Source organism: Notothenia coriiceps, unplaced genomic scaffold, assembly GCF_000735185.1.
Source record: "Notothenia coriiceps isolate Sejong01 unplaced genomic scaffold, NC01 NC01_scaffold00000491, whole genome shotgun sequence".
Taxonomy (NCBI): Eukaryota; Metazoa; Chordata; class Actinopteri; order Perciformes; family Nototheniidae; genus Notothenia; species Notothenia coriiceps.
This window is the reverse complement of record NW_011333192.1, coordinates 238,794-255,936: the sequence shown is the minus strand read 5'-3', so window position 1 is coordinate 255,936 and position 17,143 is coordinate 238,794. Positions and strand designations below refer to the sequence as shown.

Here is a 17,143-nt window from a genome sequence, read left to right as displayed (position 1 = left end):
TAGATTTTTGAATTGCAGCTCACACCTATTTACCAAAGGACGCGCTGCGCTGCATGCAACTACCCCCTCTTTGAATGTCAATCCATGACAGAAGCAAATCTTCTGTCCATGCTATGTTCACTAAGCACGGGGACCTCCTGTTAACTTTTTTTTTTTACTCATTAACAGCCATTAAAAGAAGGGAAACTTGCAGTAACAGCTTAATTAAACGAAAGTCTCGTTCAATCAGTATATTATGGGCTTCTCCAGAGATATCCTAGCTTTGTATATACAGCGCAATAGAATACACAGCTGGGATATGCACCGCCGGTCCGTATCTTTAGTAACATGAAAAGAAGATACTATGGTCACATGTTTTATAGGAGTTGAGAATACACATAAAAGCATGCGCTGTCATAAAATGGACAGACAGAGTCGATTGTCATTTCGGTAATAATCGGGCTGAGCAGCATTGCACAGGGCTGCTATAGAGGGGGCCTCTGCGAAGCTGTGCTCATATTGAGCACAAGTATACTCTATAACATCTATCGTCTAATACAGCTGGTCGTCGATAATTCACCAAATTGATCGGGGATTTATAACATTTTATTTTGTTATCTAGCGATTTCATTAGCCGCTTATACTCTATCTGGAAATTAATATAGTAAAAATCACCAATCAGGAAAATTCCAAACGTCCCAAACGTCAACAAACTTTAAAGCTGGAGCTAGGCATAATTGAGAATAACACTCGAGGGTGCCTTATATTTGAATCGCGAAAAACCCCATTGGGCGTTACAGAGGCCCTCTCCACACACGCACGAACCCGCACGAGGCACCAATAGGCCAGAATAGTTATGCTCAAGATGGAAGGCGACGGCAGAAGCCATCCATATTTAGCCACGGCCGGTGACAAACATGAGTTGTCGGCCTTTTTACCAGTGCTACGCCTGTCCGACAGAGTGACATTTTGTTTATGATTTTTTTCACAGCATGCGGTGCTATTATAGTGTATCAGTACCTATCGGGATTAAGTGCGTCCAGGAATTATAACAAAAGGTTTCGGTTTTTTTTTGCGGTGTATTATAGAGTGAAATAATCTACCCATCCCACCTGTAAGTGTCCTCTCGTAACAGTACTGAGCGCTCTGTTTATACGAATATAGAACACGGTCGTCGTCAAATCTGTTGTGCAAGTCGGGGGCAAGCGGTTCTCGCCAATGCTGGGCGATTAGTGATTCCTCAAATGGATTGAAAATATTTCTCATTTATTGGCGTGGCCTGAATTTGCCCTGCATTTTGAGCTCTAGGGGCAGCATGATTCGACTTACATTACATGGAATTGCATTCAGCGCCTACCTTCACATAAGCGCATTCGACCAGAAGATACAACCTTAAGAACAAACATATAGTACATCAGGGGTTTCGCTAGAGCTATCTTCTCTGATAAATTCACTCAAGCTATAACCGGACATAGGCCATGAAGATGTAATAGAAGGTGCTATACTGACAAGGCATATGAAATATTGCATATCGAAATGTCCCTCGAGAGCTAAGATCACGAGATTTGCGGCTTTGGCTGCTAATATAAGAAACTTATATGAGAATCAGCTTTTTTTAAGCTCCAGAATTTACTATGATAATCATTAGCAATCCTCACTACTAGTAGGAGTTTAAATCAGTAAATGTTAATTAACAAAATAATTGCGTGTATCAATATTATGGACTGTATCATTTCATCTCTCATCAAAGTCCGTTACATATAAATACCATCAACCTCCACACTGACGAAGGGAAACTTGCTTTAAGTGCTTGAAAAGTGTAACAGAGAAAACTACAGGATTCTTCTTTGGGGACACAATTATCACAGCGAGATTTGTGCTTGCATAATCTAACCAGCGCCATCTAAAAAACACAATCGCACGGTACACCTTCAGGGAAAAAGGCTCGAACGCACCATGACAAGCTTAATCTGTATGCTTGTGGTTCAAACAGCAACGGGAAGTCAGACAGAGCACACAAGTTACTACAATTCTTAGTCTCACTCAGAATACCATCGCTGACTAGTTCGGGCTGGCGCGGGCGAGTCTAGCATCCAGGCCTCACAACATCTGGCTTCAGCGTTTGAGTACAATCTTTCAGCGTTACACCACCAATCATTTCTTAGCGACGAAAACGCCTAGGATGATCGCCGACGAGATACAAAGCTTTGAGAAAAGAAAAAAGATTAGCTTCAACTAATGGGAGTTTCAGTAGGCTGGATTTATGCCTTTAACTGGATCGAGCATCTGAAGATTATGGTTATTTTTTAAGAAGACAGTAAGCGTTTTAAGCCCTGACGACGCGAACACCTACCAGAATGAGGTCGTCTCGAAACTATCACCAAAGGAAGCAAATAATACATTGCCCCGGCAATTTGCAGTGGGTGGTTTCGCATCATAAATCATATTGCAGGATTGTGCAGCACACTGTATCCTATCGCGCAGCGAATTTTGATCAGCACTAACGAGCAGGTAGCCTAGTCTGGTTTAATATATTCTTTCTATATCACAAGTTTTCAAACAAAGTTGCACCAGATCATGACGTGTTTTTTTTTGTTTTTTAAAACGGTCTCCAGGAATGCTTTTCGCCCGTTAGCAGATTTGTCTTTCTGTTTTGCCTCAATTGGTTACATTTATTTTCTTGAGCAGCCTTAGCTTACATATTTTCATGAATGACTACTCACAGGCTACTAAAGAAAATCACAAAGACCCGGAAGGTCTAGCTTTAGCGAGAAGCCTTACGTGTAATTTTCAGCCTGGAATACTGTACAGAGGCTGACCTCGATACTATTCTTCTGTAAAAAACCGTTGCCCAGACACGAAACACAACACAAAATACACTGTTTCAAAGTCCAGAGTGATAAAGTAAAGCCAGATCTTGGTACTAACTCGCCTAGCGAGCAGCGTAGCAGTGACAGCGTGTTGGAGTGGCCCGCGAATCCGGCACTCCAAAACCATTCTTTTCACACCGGTGGCGTCACCTTCAGTTCTCTTATGTACATCAATGCAAAATATTTGCCTTCCCTCCTCGTGGCCATCTGGAGAGGCATGTTGGGCTGATTTTTAGCTAGCGAGCGGGATTCACAAGGGCATAATCTTCTGGAAGCACCGGAAGGCGCAGATGTACATGTGGACAGCTCATCCGCAGCTGGCTTGAGCCTAAGACGTTTTAACTCCATTTTGAGTAGAAGGTAAATCACGCAGCGGTTTCTAACCATCAGCCTCTTAAACCATTTCTTCTGTGCCCACTTGAACTTCTGCCAGTATCCAATACGCGCCCTGACAGACAGTGAGAAACTACCGCATGCTCATCTGTCCTGCTCAGGCAGAAAATCTTCTTCCACTCCCTGGTTGATGGATTTCCTGACACAGAGGAACTGGAGCAGAGAGCAACCATAGTTGACCATGGCGCGCAGTGCGAGGGGTTGAAAGTCGGCGAAAGAGGAAAGTGAGGAAGCAGGGTTTGTTTCGGAGGTATCGTTTCCGCATCCGTCTATCCAAGAGGTACAGGGCGCCACGCCCCCGATGCAGCTGCCTTCTCTGCTTTGAGCATACCATTCGGTCTAGGTGCCTGGTAGCCCGTGTCGATCTCGCCCGCCCCCTCCCTGCCGCAAGAGCGGTTTTGGGGCCACCACCTCCATTAAATCCTGATTGATGAGATTTGTCTTTTCACCTGGGAATTTAGAGAGTGTGCGTTAAAGCGTATATCTCTGCGTCAGTTGTTTCTGCAATTGGTGCTTAATAGCGTGCGTCTAGAAATTCAAAGTTATCAAGTTAAATGAAGTTAGCATTTTAATAGCTGTCAAACAGCTGGTGTGTGGTATAATAGCGGTCTAGGAAACTGTCTAGTCTTGATCGGCAGCAAGATTCTTTGGAATTTAGGCATGAAAAAGCGTAACAACAACATAAGACATTTGGAAGCTTGACTGAATACATGGTTTAGTGTTGCACTGGCCCTTGTTGGACAGATAATAAATAGAAATTCACAACTTCTCAATTCAAATGGTTTGACCGTAATGTATTGGATTTCTATCTCCAAGGAGAGGGAACAACTAGCGGGGAAAACAGGGGGGTGTGTGGCAGCTGAGCTGGGGCCCTCAGTTTGGCTTCATGCAGGAGGGCCGCGACAGCTTCTATCTAGGGCCGTGTTCACAACATCCAACAGCGAGCCGTATCTAGCACGAGCCCCAGCATTTCCTCTCAAGTTGCTCTCCGACGTCCACCGATAACTAACAATTGACTCACCGCGCGCCGATGAGGGCAATTACCTGACTAATCGATCGACTAATGGCTCTCCTTGCCGATCACCATAGGCATACAGATAGTTTACAGGATGGCTCCTAGATCGAGCCACCCCGGAGGCGAGAAGTCCGCCCACCTGTTAAATGGTAATACACACTCACCCTCAGTAAGAGTATCAACTTCATCAGGCGGAGGAGGCACACTCGGTTACATATTGCACAGGATGCGATTTAATCACTCAGAAAGCAGCTTGAGTCGGTTGATTTAGGTATTACATGACACCAGTACGATGTTTTATTTTTAAAGGGTGGAGGATTTTGGATAGCTCCCTCTCACTCACAACGACAACCTTACACACATACAGACGCCAAGGAGGTCTCGAAGAGCCCATGCCCAGTCGCCAAGGTTTGGTTGCGCTATGGCGGCAAGATACTGGACGATGGTACGCAGAAGTCTGTACAGCGTTCGCTCGTTCGCCTTGCTTTTTTTTAAACGGTATCTAATCCTTAAAGTCGTATTACTACACGATGTTGCCAGCAGGGAGGCCAGTATTAAAATTCTGGGATCATTCTGGTGGTCATCATATGTGCATAAAGCACTGTACGACTTGGCAGTCAGATATTAAAGAACTGCGAGGCATTTAATAACCATATTCTTAGGTTTTTAACAATCTAACTTCGCAAACGAAATCCAAGTTCCATCTGACATGCATATCAACGTGTTCTTCTTTAGAGCAGTGCAACATGAACAAAGCGACCGCTGCTGCAGATTTAAGCTACACCTTCTAAACCTAATGCATGACAGGCAGTAATTAGACCAATAACCCGAGCTGTCCATAAAGCTCAAATTACAGGACAGGTTTGGGTTGCCTCATAATGCGCAGGACGTTTGGTAATTTTTGAAGGTTTCATATCAGCTATATAACAAACAGCGTTGGAAAAAACGCAGCGCGCGGGACCTTCAACACAGGCTAACCCCCACTCCACTACCCCCCCTCCCGCCTCCGCCCTCCATCAACCGCGCAAGTAGAATTTACTCAAACGATGTAGAGGAGGAGATTGGAGAGCTGGGTGAGGGGTGGGTGCGAGAGAGGTAGGAGGAAGAGCAGCACAACCTATTGGCGGGGACGGGTCTTTTCCCCTACCTCCCGCCAATAAAGAGACCTTTATTTGTCGCGGGCGGGGGAGGGGGAAACACACACAGCCATGTGAAACCATAGGTGTCGTGAAAAGATGTGCGGGGGGGGGTTTGTTAGAGCCGTTCTAGTAGTTGTGCTTCCGCGAGTTTGCAAGCGGGGCGCAAGGAGCCTAGCACGGAAAACAATATACGCTTATAATGGTGTCAGGAACGGTGATTACAGAGGACACACAGACAGCTGATTGCAGATGGACACTGAGGAGCAAAGCCTTATGAGAAAAAGAAAAAAGTTTTTTATTCTGAGAGGAAGTTGTTATGTGGTGCAGGAGGGGTTTTTTGGAGGGGGAAGGGCACGCAGAGTTCTCCCTACTCTCTAGTCCAGATCAATCTCTGTGACTCTCAAGCAGCATGAGAGCTTCGTACCGGGGTCCCTCTATACTAGGCTTCTAGTAGAGTCGTATCAATTCTTCTAGCGATGAGGTAGGGTTATGAGCTCGCAAAATCGCAGATTCAGAGAGTCTCCAACTGCATAGCGCTCAAAAGATCCCTGCGTTGTTTAAATCATACAACCGCGCTCACTGAATTATTTACGATTTCGAGCTAGTCGATGAAATAGCGGCGAAGGGGTACTGCAGAATAAATCGAGCATGACTAACCGCATTGCCAATCCATGACAGCTATGCGAGGATGACTGAAGCGGAACTGTGCGCAGTGCGAGGCCTATAAATTATCGTTCTATGCCCTCACTCGAGTTAAGTACTGCGACCTTCAGCACTCTATACTGGACACATCGTATCGCTAAGAGCTAATAGTTTTGTCGTGTGTGAAGGCGGCTGGGATGAGGATCAGCATCTCAGAAGTCTGACGATCTAGCAGCACATGAGTATCATCAGCAGGAAAGCAGAACTAATGGACTGTCACACGAAGATAGGAGAACATGAGTCCTTACGCCCAAGTGAAGGAGTTCAAAGTACTCTCAGGTCTTGTTCTCGAAGGAGGGACAGATGCGAGCTGAGATGGTCGGAGAATCGAGCAGCTCGGGAGCGTACTGCAGTCGCTTTACGCTCGTGTGTGACGAAAAAGGGAGCTGAGCCAGAAGGCAAAGCTCTCTGTCTACCGCTCCATTTTCGTTCCTACCCTCACCTATGGTCATGAAGGATGGGTCATGACCGAAAGAACGAGATCGCGGGTACAAGCGGCCGAGATGGGTTTTCTCCGCAGGGTGGCTGGTGTCTCCCTTAGGGATAAGGCGAGAAGTTCGGTCATCCGGGAGGGACTCGGAGTTGACTCCGAGTCCCTCCCGGATGACCGAACTTCTCACCTAACTAGGTGCCCAAACCACCTCAACTGAAGGCTCCTCCTTCACGTCGAAAGGAGCCAGTTGAGGTGGTTTGGGCACCTAGTTAGGATGCCACCTGGGCGCCTCCCTAGGGAGGTGTTCCAGGCACGTCCAGCTGGGAGGAGACCAAGGGGTAGACCTAGGACCAGGTGGAGGGATTATATCTCTTCGCTGGCCTGGGAGCGCCTTGGGATCCCCCAGTCAGAGCTGGTTGATGTGGCCAGGGAAAAGAAAGTTTGGGGCTCTCTGCTGGAACTGCTACCTCCGCGACCCGACCACGGATAAGCGGGAGAAGATGGATGGATGGATGGAAAACAGCTAAGTGGCCAGTTTAATATTCAAGAGACATGTCAGTGGAATCGTTTCATGTCAATCTAAGAAATAAATGTGTACATCACAAAATGTCAAACTATTCCTTTCTGTTTTGTTTAATATTTGCTTTTCTCAGAGTGTGCAATATAGATTAATTGCTATAAATATATTTGGCATCCCCCTGTCAGTATTTTTAGAGCATTGTTTTGTTGGTTTCCTCTGACTCAAAAATAGAAATGATAACAGATTGTTTCCCCTATCTATTTCTTCTCTCTCACTGCCATTGACATTCTAATGAATCATTGCAGCCTACAAACATTCCCAGCCAGGGTTTGGTCAGGAATCCTTCTGAGTCAGGAATGACAATACTGCACTCACTTCCTATAGTGAGTGGGGGGCTTTTCTATGAAGGTCATGTGTCTCACACATCTATCAAAGCAAAAATACATCAAAAACTTCGCAAGCTGTACATCTTGATTCAACAACTAATTTGCATCGCAGCAGGGGCCATAATATGACTGTAATTTGTCCCTCTTCTCAGCAGCAGTAATGTGTGAGAGCAGTCCAGGTGCAGCATGCTGGGCTAATGACCTGATAGCCAGCATGGGAAGCATCTGGAAGAGAGCCAGACCTGCACTAAGCACAGTACCTGCATGCCTTTGATTATCACTGAAGCCTGTCATGCAATTCCCTCCCCGAAAAAAAATATGGATGCAACGTAAAGCAAGCTGGGAAAGAATGTGATGTGTGTTTTGCTCAGATTAGGATTTATGATAAGTGTATTCATCACATTAATAAAAGTACCATAGTGCAATTTCACAAATGTGTACCCGAGCGTCATTAAATAGTAAGGTGTGGAGTATTAGTCAGGTGGAGAAACACTTTGATCAACAGGGAAAGCATTCATTATGATCTTATCATTATGACTAAGTGCTTGGTTTTATACTCAATTAAGAGAGCAATTATCTCTAAAATGTCTTATTGTAGCAAGACTGTATGCAGAATCAAGGCAAAAATATGCTTATGTTGAAGGTAAGGGTTACATTTAACTAAGTATAATTACCAAAGTACATTAACTTATATAATGTGTGCCTTTGCTTTGGTGTAAACACATTTAAAAACCCTTGGTTAAGCTGGAAAATGCCAAACTTGAATATGAAGAGATGGAGTTTTACAGATTTGTGTTTTTCACAGGACAGCGACACTTCATGATCTTATACAATGTGAAACATTGCTGAGTAAATTATCTAACCGTATATAAAGTAGCTTAAATAAGCATATACCTAACTCTAACCCTTACATCTACACTAGTAAAATGCAAATAACACATTAATGAAACAGTAATATTAATACGGAAACTTTGTTAAACACTGACAGAGACCATTGCCTATTACCATGGATACTTAGAATACATTTTGGTGATAAAACGTACATACTTTTAATAAAGAATTTGACCAGCAGTAAAGTGACTTCACAGTGCAGTAGTTACTTTTTAAATGAAATGTATACAATTTCAAGCTACAGTCGCACAAATTATATTATTGTTGTATGAGAATATACAGTATAGTTGTCCATACACATCTCCACAAGTTATGTCTTGCAGGTATGATATGTGTTTTGCAAAGCTGTCCATTTTTGTTCCTTTGTCTTCATCCTGTCTCTTACTGTACATCTCTGATGTTAGTGGCCTACAGATAACAGTTCATCTTCAGATGACGAGAGACATAGTGACTCATTTTTACAAAGACATTTTAATGATCAGACCCAATTAGGCATAGCTCATTAATTTAAAGTGCAATCAGGGTGTGTTTGTTGTTGTAGCTGCTGGTCCCACTGTGCAGACTGCTGGCTGGCACAGGTGTAAGATGTTCCCCCCCGCTTTGTCAGGGTACAGACAAGAGGGCGACCTTGAACAAACTGAACCTAGACACTTGAGTTTAATCTTTTTTAATCACGCTTTACTTACATAATAATGCCAGATCATTAGTCCTTATGCTGTTTAAGGATGCATTCTATTGGGATGAAAAGCATTATGTGTTTGTGAATTATAGCTGTGAAGGTAGTAGATTAATGATGTGTGTGCCTGAGGTGCTGAAGAACTGGATCCCTTGATTGTTTTTTTTAAAGGTCAAATAAGAAATGTGTCATGATTCCAGAATAGCGAGCAGTGAACTAGAGTAAAGGCAGTGGTGGAAGTGATCAGAACTTAAGTAAAAGTAGCAATACATGTAAAAAGTGAATATGTTATTGGATTAGATTATAATTGTTGATGATGACGATAATTGATGATCATTGTGTTCATTACTCTTATGTGGCAGCTGGTAAAGCTTGAGCTAATTTAAACTCCTAGCAAAACCCACGCAGCTAGACCAAGCAGCAACCTCCGATATTAAAAATAAAACTATGATTTCTTGAATGGCCAATTGAGGCTGGTCTAAAAGTGAGCAATTGACAAGGACCACATAACTAAAAACCCAACAGTTTACAGTCTGCTATAACAGCATTTTTTGTCTTTTAGGCTATTTTCCACGGCCACTTTGAGCGATATGTGGGTGCCATCACAACACATTCGTTTCTCTGATCTGTATGATCTTCTGTCTCATCTGGGCCCACCTTAGCTCAACCGACTGTCCACCGACGGCCCAATGACTGTCCACCGACGGCCCAATGACCGTCCAAAAACCTTCCGGCAACCGTCCACCTCTCTGCTTATTTTTGCACTAGTAAGGCTGAGTTTGAAATGCAAAACCACATTGAGAACACTTCAAATGTTCATAAAGTTTAAGAGCAGAACAAGAGATGTTGTCTTTGTTATTCCATAAATTATTCTTCCTTGCTAAAATATTAATATACAATTACAGTTTCGTTACACAATCGAGTGCTAGTAGCTGCATTGAGCTGTGTCAAACAGAGACCAGAAACATGCTACAGTCTTCAATTTATGATGATATGATATTGAATCAATTGACAACAAATGTGTTTTTCACAAATGTATCAGTACTCACCAAGACCAAAAATTTGATTCTTAAAATGAGCAAACTTTACTATTTGAAATTAAAATAGTATTACCAACCTCTGTAAACGTATCACACATTTTCCAAAGTTATTTGGCATGACAGTGTGATACTGCATAAAGGATCAAAGTTGCAGTGAAACCTTGTTATTAATTATTCACCGAGCCTTGTGCTACTGTTGCACCTCAGCTGTCTAAACCAATGCCCTTCAAACAACCCTTGTGTATTCACAGCTCAGTATCATGCCCCTCAGCATGAGCAGAGCTGAACAAGAAAAGAACCCCCGCCCTCACAAGCCTCGCAGGGTGCCGTGCAAATCAATGGGTCAATGGTCAATCACCTCCTTCAGCACTGAAGATCTCCAGCAGTGACCAATAGGAGATGGATAGAGAAACACAGCTGGACTCAGGACATATTTAGTTTCTAACACAGTTTGTGTTAACAAGCATCCCAGCTGTGTCATTGTCTGAAGAATGAACTCTGGAGCAAATAATACGAGACAGAACTGGCTTTGCAGATCTCACACTGAGCAATACAAAATGTCAATTCATAAACATAGAAGAGATGGGTTTTCTTTCATTCTCTTTTATCCTGCAAAAAGCTTGGTTTCCTCTGTGTCCATATGTCAAAGTGCTTGCCTCTCTGGGAGTGTCCAGGGCTTTCCCCTCAGTAGTTAAACCTTCACACTGACTCTTGATTGCAGGGTGGAAAAGGGCTTTCGTTTTATGACTCAAGATCTCAACAGGGAACTCGCCATGGCAGCTCATATAATATCCTAAATAGCTTTAGTCATATTGGATTACATGCTGCATTTTGCTGCAGCAGTTAGGGAACAACGAGGCTCTATATGCTTGTAGTTGACAATCCCCGTGTGTAATGTACATTTTAAAAGCTATTACAGTAACACACATCATTCATCATGGTCACAAATTAACCCTGATGCAAGTGACAATTGTGACTCTTTATAAGTCTCTGGGCTTTAAAACATGTGTAGTTGACATCCAGCAAACCAATGATTTTTTTTATTTTTTATTGAGTCAGGCACAATGAGTTTACATTTATACAGTCAATATTTTTATTTATTTTTCCCCTTTCCCCCCCTCTCGGTCCTAGTTAGTAAATTAACTAACTAAATAAAATAGATACATGTATAGGTAAAAGTAAAGTAATGTAGAAGATAATATTAAAAGAAAATGTATAGATAAGGGAAAAAATAATAGTAACAGTAATACTTGTACCCATATACTCACATATGTGTACCCACATACACATACACATACGTGTGTGCACATACCCACACACATGTACACACATACACATACCTACATAAATGTATACAAAGACAGAACAAATACATTAAAAAAAAAAATAAAATAAAATAAAATTAATATAACAAAACAAAACAAAAAAACATACACATACATTTGTAGTTCCCCTCCTTTCTTCTTAATTTAGTGTCTTAAGTTCAGCTATGTAGGCTATCATAGAGCCCCAGACAGATTGAAAGTCAAAAATGTAATACTGGCAGCAGCCCAAGATTGACAGCAGTTTGTTTTCAGTATTCATGGTAATTGACGTATATGAAGAAAAGAAAATTAGAATCAATCAATATGTGCCAATGTCAAAAGTAGTGCATGTTACCCCAATTGCAATAAATTGTGTCATTTTAGTGACCACGATGAGATTTTTCTCTAATCTTTAGTATGTTGAACTTGCCTGACCACTCCTTTACCATAGTTTAATGTCCATTGCAACTTTATTTCCAGGCATTAGCCATACCATGCTACAGGATCATACAATAATATGTTTGCTTACAGAAGCTTTCTTCACATGCCTCTGCAACTTAGCATCTGTATGTAAAGCACCGGCTTTCCACTAAGCCCAATGCAAAAACATCCATGGGAATATAAGACGCCCAGAGCAACTACAGCTGCACCACGTACCTAACTTCATATCTCACTAAAGTTATGCAACAATCATACTCCTTTCAACATTATATTTTCCTTAACCTTACCGATAGTTTTGTTTCCTAAACCTAAGTAAAGGGTTTAACCACCACATTAAAAAAGGGGTCCTGACAAAGCGGCTGCATCGAACAAACTGGAAGTGGTTGAGGCACTGCAGTTCTATGTTTTACACCTTTATTGCATTTCACAGATTCATGATAGTCTGAAAAAAGTGATTAAGGATATTAATTCAGTGTGAATGGGTTAAACTGACACTTTGAGATGATATACATTGCTGTAATGTTGAAGTTGTTATTACCGCTAAAGTTTGTCTTGATGCATTGATTGAATATTTAGTGGTTTGACATATCAGATTTGTATGTTTAAGTAATGTCTGTGGTTGAAGGATGTTACAAGAGAGAGGGAAAGACAGCATCTCAAGACATTTCTCAACAATAGCCCGGTGAATGAAGTTCAAAAGAAATAATCTACCGTTAATGTAATCAAACTTTAGACATTGAGCAAGTCTCCAGGACTCCTGCTGTGAATATCAATACAGCTCCCCATTCCAATTTATGAAAAATGGCAATCCCAGATTCCTGTTTTAGCATTTAGTATTTGATAGTAAAACAGCTGGTACAAGTTGTTATCCTTTGGATTTTCATGAAAATAAACCCAATTTTTGATGTCAAGTTTTTTATCTATTTCATTCCTTATAATTTGAATTATATGGTACTGAAGAGATATAAACACAGGTTGATTGAAAACAAATAAACACACCACAGTCCACCAACTGCCAGCCCGCAATTAAACTAACATCCACCCTGCCATCTTTGTGCGGTTAGAGCTGAGATAGTGAGACCATGTGAAGATGCACTGAGAAGTATAATCACACTGCGTCATCCACATCAATCATCACACTGTTTCTGTAGTACAACAGAGGACTTGGCAAGCTGACCTCCCTGAGGGTGTTACCTTTAAATTGTTTCTGAATCCTTGGGAATACAGTCCTTTGACAGACTGTGTCCATGTGTAAAATGGGTGTAATAAAAGTGCAGTAACAGTGTAATATGGATGTTGTAAAAGTGTAAAATGGGTATGATAACTGAGTAACATGGTTGTTATACTGTATGATTATAGTGTAATAGTGCTGTTTTAATGTATGATTTGGCTTTAATAACTATGTAACATGGGTGTACAAGTTGTGTAATACGGTGTATGGTCTGTAATAGGGGTGTTTTAATGCATAATATGGGTGTAATAACACTGTAATACAGGTGTAATGTAGAAATGACCAATCAATTAATGTTACATCATATTTTTGATTGAAAGGTTAACTAAGCCGATCTTCTGTCTGATCACAGAGAATCATTCAAATGTTAATTACCCAAAGGACTGAGATTAAGTGTTTTCTTAATCCTGCACTTTTTAAACTTTTAAAAGGGACAAAGTGAAAGGTGAACGAGGTTGAGTCTGCTGGATCGCAAGGTTCCTTTAGCCTCTAAGTTTCTCTATCCACCTCTACTGAAATATTTCCACATATTTTCTGAAGAACACGCCAGGAATAACATGTAAAATGTGATCTCTGTCACAGTACAGTGAAAGCCTGTGTTCTTTCTAAAATGAGGTGGGTGTGTGTCCGGGGAGACTTTTTATGGCGTGAAAGTTTGCACATTACAGTTACTATGGGAACTGGGACTTTGTGGTTATTCGAGTGGCGCCCTAATTAGTTGGAAAGAAAGAGAAACTTTAGAGGGGAAAGAAACAGCAGTGAGCACATGCACTGGAGAAGTAAGCAGGGTGGTGCATATGTGTGCATGTGTTAGAGCAATTATGGTGCAAGTTCAGGTTGAAGGGTGAAACTGCCTTTCCCACCAGGGGGCTAATTAGGAGTCATGACGGATTGCTGGTTACACGGCACTGTTCATTTGCAGCGTTCTCATGACTCACCTGATCATCTCAGCTCTGTCTCCTTCCTTAAATCCCTGCAAACAGGATAATCTACCCACAGGGAAAACTGAGAATGACAGGAGAGTTTATGCACATCATGCATCTGAATTCAACATCTGTCCATTGCTGTAATGAGGGAAATTATATATTTTACTCATGGAGCGATTGTAAAAATATGCCCTGAAAGGCTGCAGTGCCGGAAAATTAGACTAAAAACATTGACCAGACACTTCAACTGACATCATAATTATAATATCATATTCCAGAAATGCTCAGAGGCAGAATTTTGACTCTCAAGGTAATCATTATCACAAAACAGCCCTCTCTTTGAGGCCGCAAATCAACAAATAATGAAAATACTCAAATCTAAAGAGCTTTAGTAATGGTCCCTGGCGGCTGATATCATCAAAGTGTGTCCCTCTGCCTGTCTGTTTGTGAGGCCCCCTATGACGCGTGTCTGAGTGTGCATGATAAGTAGCATCTGAAATCCGGCCATCTGGATCACGGGTGTACCTTGGCAGCCATGCTCCACTAATCACCCTCTGTAAACATACAGTAGTGTATACGTAAGCCGTGATGAGTCTTTTGCTAAAGCCCGAGGATGGCAGTGTACATTCTCCTTGTCTTTTGATACAGATGGCATGGCTAGATAATTCGTTGTCAGAGCTCCCCCGAGGGGCCTCCTCTGTTTAGATTCAGGTCTCTCAAACCCATGTACCACAGCCATAAAACAGTGCAAAGTTAGTGATGTCCTGAGCCTCTTTTAAGAGACAATTACGTAATATGTGACAACCAATCATCCGCTCTGAACTTCTGCCTTCACTTTTTCATACTGCAGAACCCCCGGTGCACAGACAGCCTCCTAATAGCATTATAATGGTGGCTATACATAACATAGTGACTGGCAAAATACACTGCGATGACCTAAAGAGATATTGATTTAGTGTAAAATATAAGGAATGTGGCCTGCTAAACCCAACATCTTGTTAATTTAATGAGAAATAACAGAATCATTTTTTAGCTTTACGTCAAGGGATTGGGAGAGCTGCAGGTCATGAATCTGATCTTATTCAAAACTGTGGCAGTGTGATCACAGTTACTATGCAGCCTGTCTGGGTGGTATGGGCGGACAGCCTATGCACTCTTTAGATCAGTTTATTGTTTATTCTGATGCAAAAGTCAGCACTGAAGCCACTAACATGCAATCTATGAAGCCCTTTGTCGTCTCCAACTGAGAAAATTGATGTTGAATAAAGGCTACTCCTTTTTCAGGGTCGTTGCTAAAAGGCATAAATGATTTTGGAATTGGGACCAAACTACATGTAATTGCGCTTTTTGTGTATTCTGAGCAAGCGTTACAGCAATTCAGGAAAACTACAACCTTTCACAGTTCAAGCAAAGCAGAGCTGCCAGATCTCTTCTGAAAGAAATACGGGACAGAGGGTGGAGGTGCTTTCTAGTTTCAATACAAAGCAGGTGTGAAACGGTTTACATAATAGTCTGAATCCTGCTTTATGAAAGCTGACAGATGTATGCAGTGAAGAACAACTTCATAGTAGATAAAAATAAATCCTACATATTTAAGTCCAGAAATCAATAAATTTTGTCATTTTTTAATATGTGGTTCTTGGTGGCATACAGTAGATGCAGGGCTCAGGATGAGCTGCTGTTGAGTGTGTGTTAACCACTAACACAGTTGCAGGGCTGGAATTACAACATTGGACACCATTTAATTCAATAAAAATGTTCTAAAGAGGAACAATATTACTACCCAAGCTAACAAGCTTGTGGAGGAGAAGACGACAGCCTTCACGTGGCCTCCTCTGTGAGTAGCAAGAAATGGTGCAAGACCAACTTGCGAAACGAATGTCGCCAACCAAACGTCGAGCTGGTAGGCCTAGGAACGGCGGACGGGCAGTCATCCCGACCGTCGATAACCAAGGCCTGGCAGTGCTTCAACTCAATGCCGAGGGCCTAACCACCGCCAAACTCGAGGTTGTGCGTCACAGGACGCATTGTACAGAGCAGCGGCCTACGCGACGAGCTCGCAGAGACACAAAGATATTACAGGTGCCATTACATTTCACATCGCTAAAGATATGTGCCCAGTTAGCACTGTTAGCAACCAGGGCTTTAAGCAACTTGTCAACACGTTGGACAATCGCGGTTACGCGATGCCGTCTCGGTATATTTCAGCAGGTCTGCGCTGAAATACATATTTACTGTGAATGTGTGCAAAAATGTATGGCATACTGTATAGCTGTCTAACAGAAGTTAAATGAATTTCTCACTTATTCTGACAATGTACTTAACCCCAAATAAAAGAACCCAATAAAAAGAGTTGTTAAATAATAGTGAAGTCACGTTGTAATAACAATAACTCACCTCTCTCTCGTTTTATTTTTGAGCTTTGCCAAAAGCCACTGTGTCAATGTTGTCCTACTTGGGTTGCCGTCCGGAGTTGTCCAATACGGCGGACCATCTCGCACATGCGCACTGCAGAGCAAACGCGACTGGTTGTAACTGCCCCTCCCCATCGTTACCTTATATTGTGGTAAAACTGTGTTGTAATTGGCTTTTAATAGCTATCGTCGCAGCGGACCGTTTGTGGAACCATTTGTTACTTTCTGCAACATATCGTGTTACGGACTTCATAGAGTATTATTGATCGTTTGATTTCAGTACATGTAGGTCGACGTGTGTATTTAGGACTTCTATGTTCAGTATAAGAGCGTAGTTACGTAGTTTGCGTAAAATTATCGGTTTATCATTGAAATTTTATGCCGTAAAATGGTGCGCTCTTATTTTGCTTCAAGCCGGTAACAAAAGACGTCCCTCTTTACACTTCTAGTGGCACTGTATCTGCGTCGGTAACCTTACTTACACTTTTTTTTTGCATCCCTAGAATGGCACAAGTGCTCCGCAAAAGACAATCTTACAGGTGCAGCAGACTTTAGAGCGAGGATGCTAACACCTGTTGCAATCATAATGTGCAAAAAAAAACACTTGACCCAACACAGTGAGGACAACTGTGGTCCTGACCGCATAATTCTATTCTTGACCTATGTCGCACCGCTCTACCGAGCGAGTAATTGCAGGCACTACTCCCAAAACGAGTGAACCGCGACGGTGATGGCTAGATCGTCGAGACGGGCTAGAACGTCACGGACACGCCTACGCTACCG

The 17,143-nt window shown here is 42.2% G+C and overlaps 1 protein-coding gene across 1 annotated transcript in view; it reads right to left on the bottom strand.

Annotated features, from left to right (window-relative positions):
- Window positions 1–14,483, bottom strand: part of LOC104954100 (atrial natriuretic peptide receptor 2-like) — a 22,385-nt gene extending 7,902 nt beyond the window's left edge. The window contains exon 1 of the mRNA XM_010781155.1: window positions 14,472–14,483. Coding sequence (XP_010779457.1) covers window positions 14,472–14,483 — 12 coding nt within the window. The remainder of the gene's footprint in view (window positions 1–14,471) is intronic.
- Between the last annotated feature and the right edge of the window lie 2,660 nt (window positions 14,484–17,143).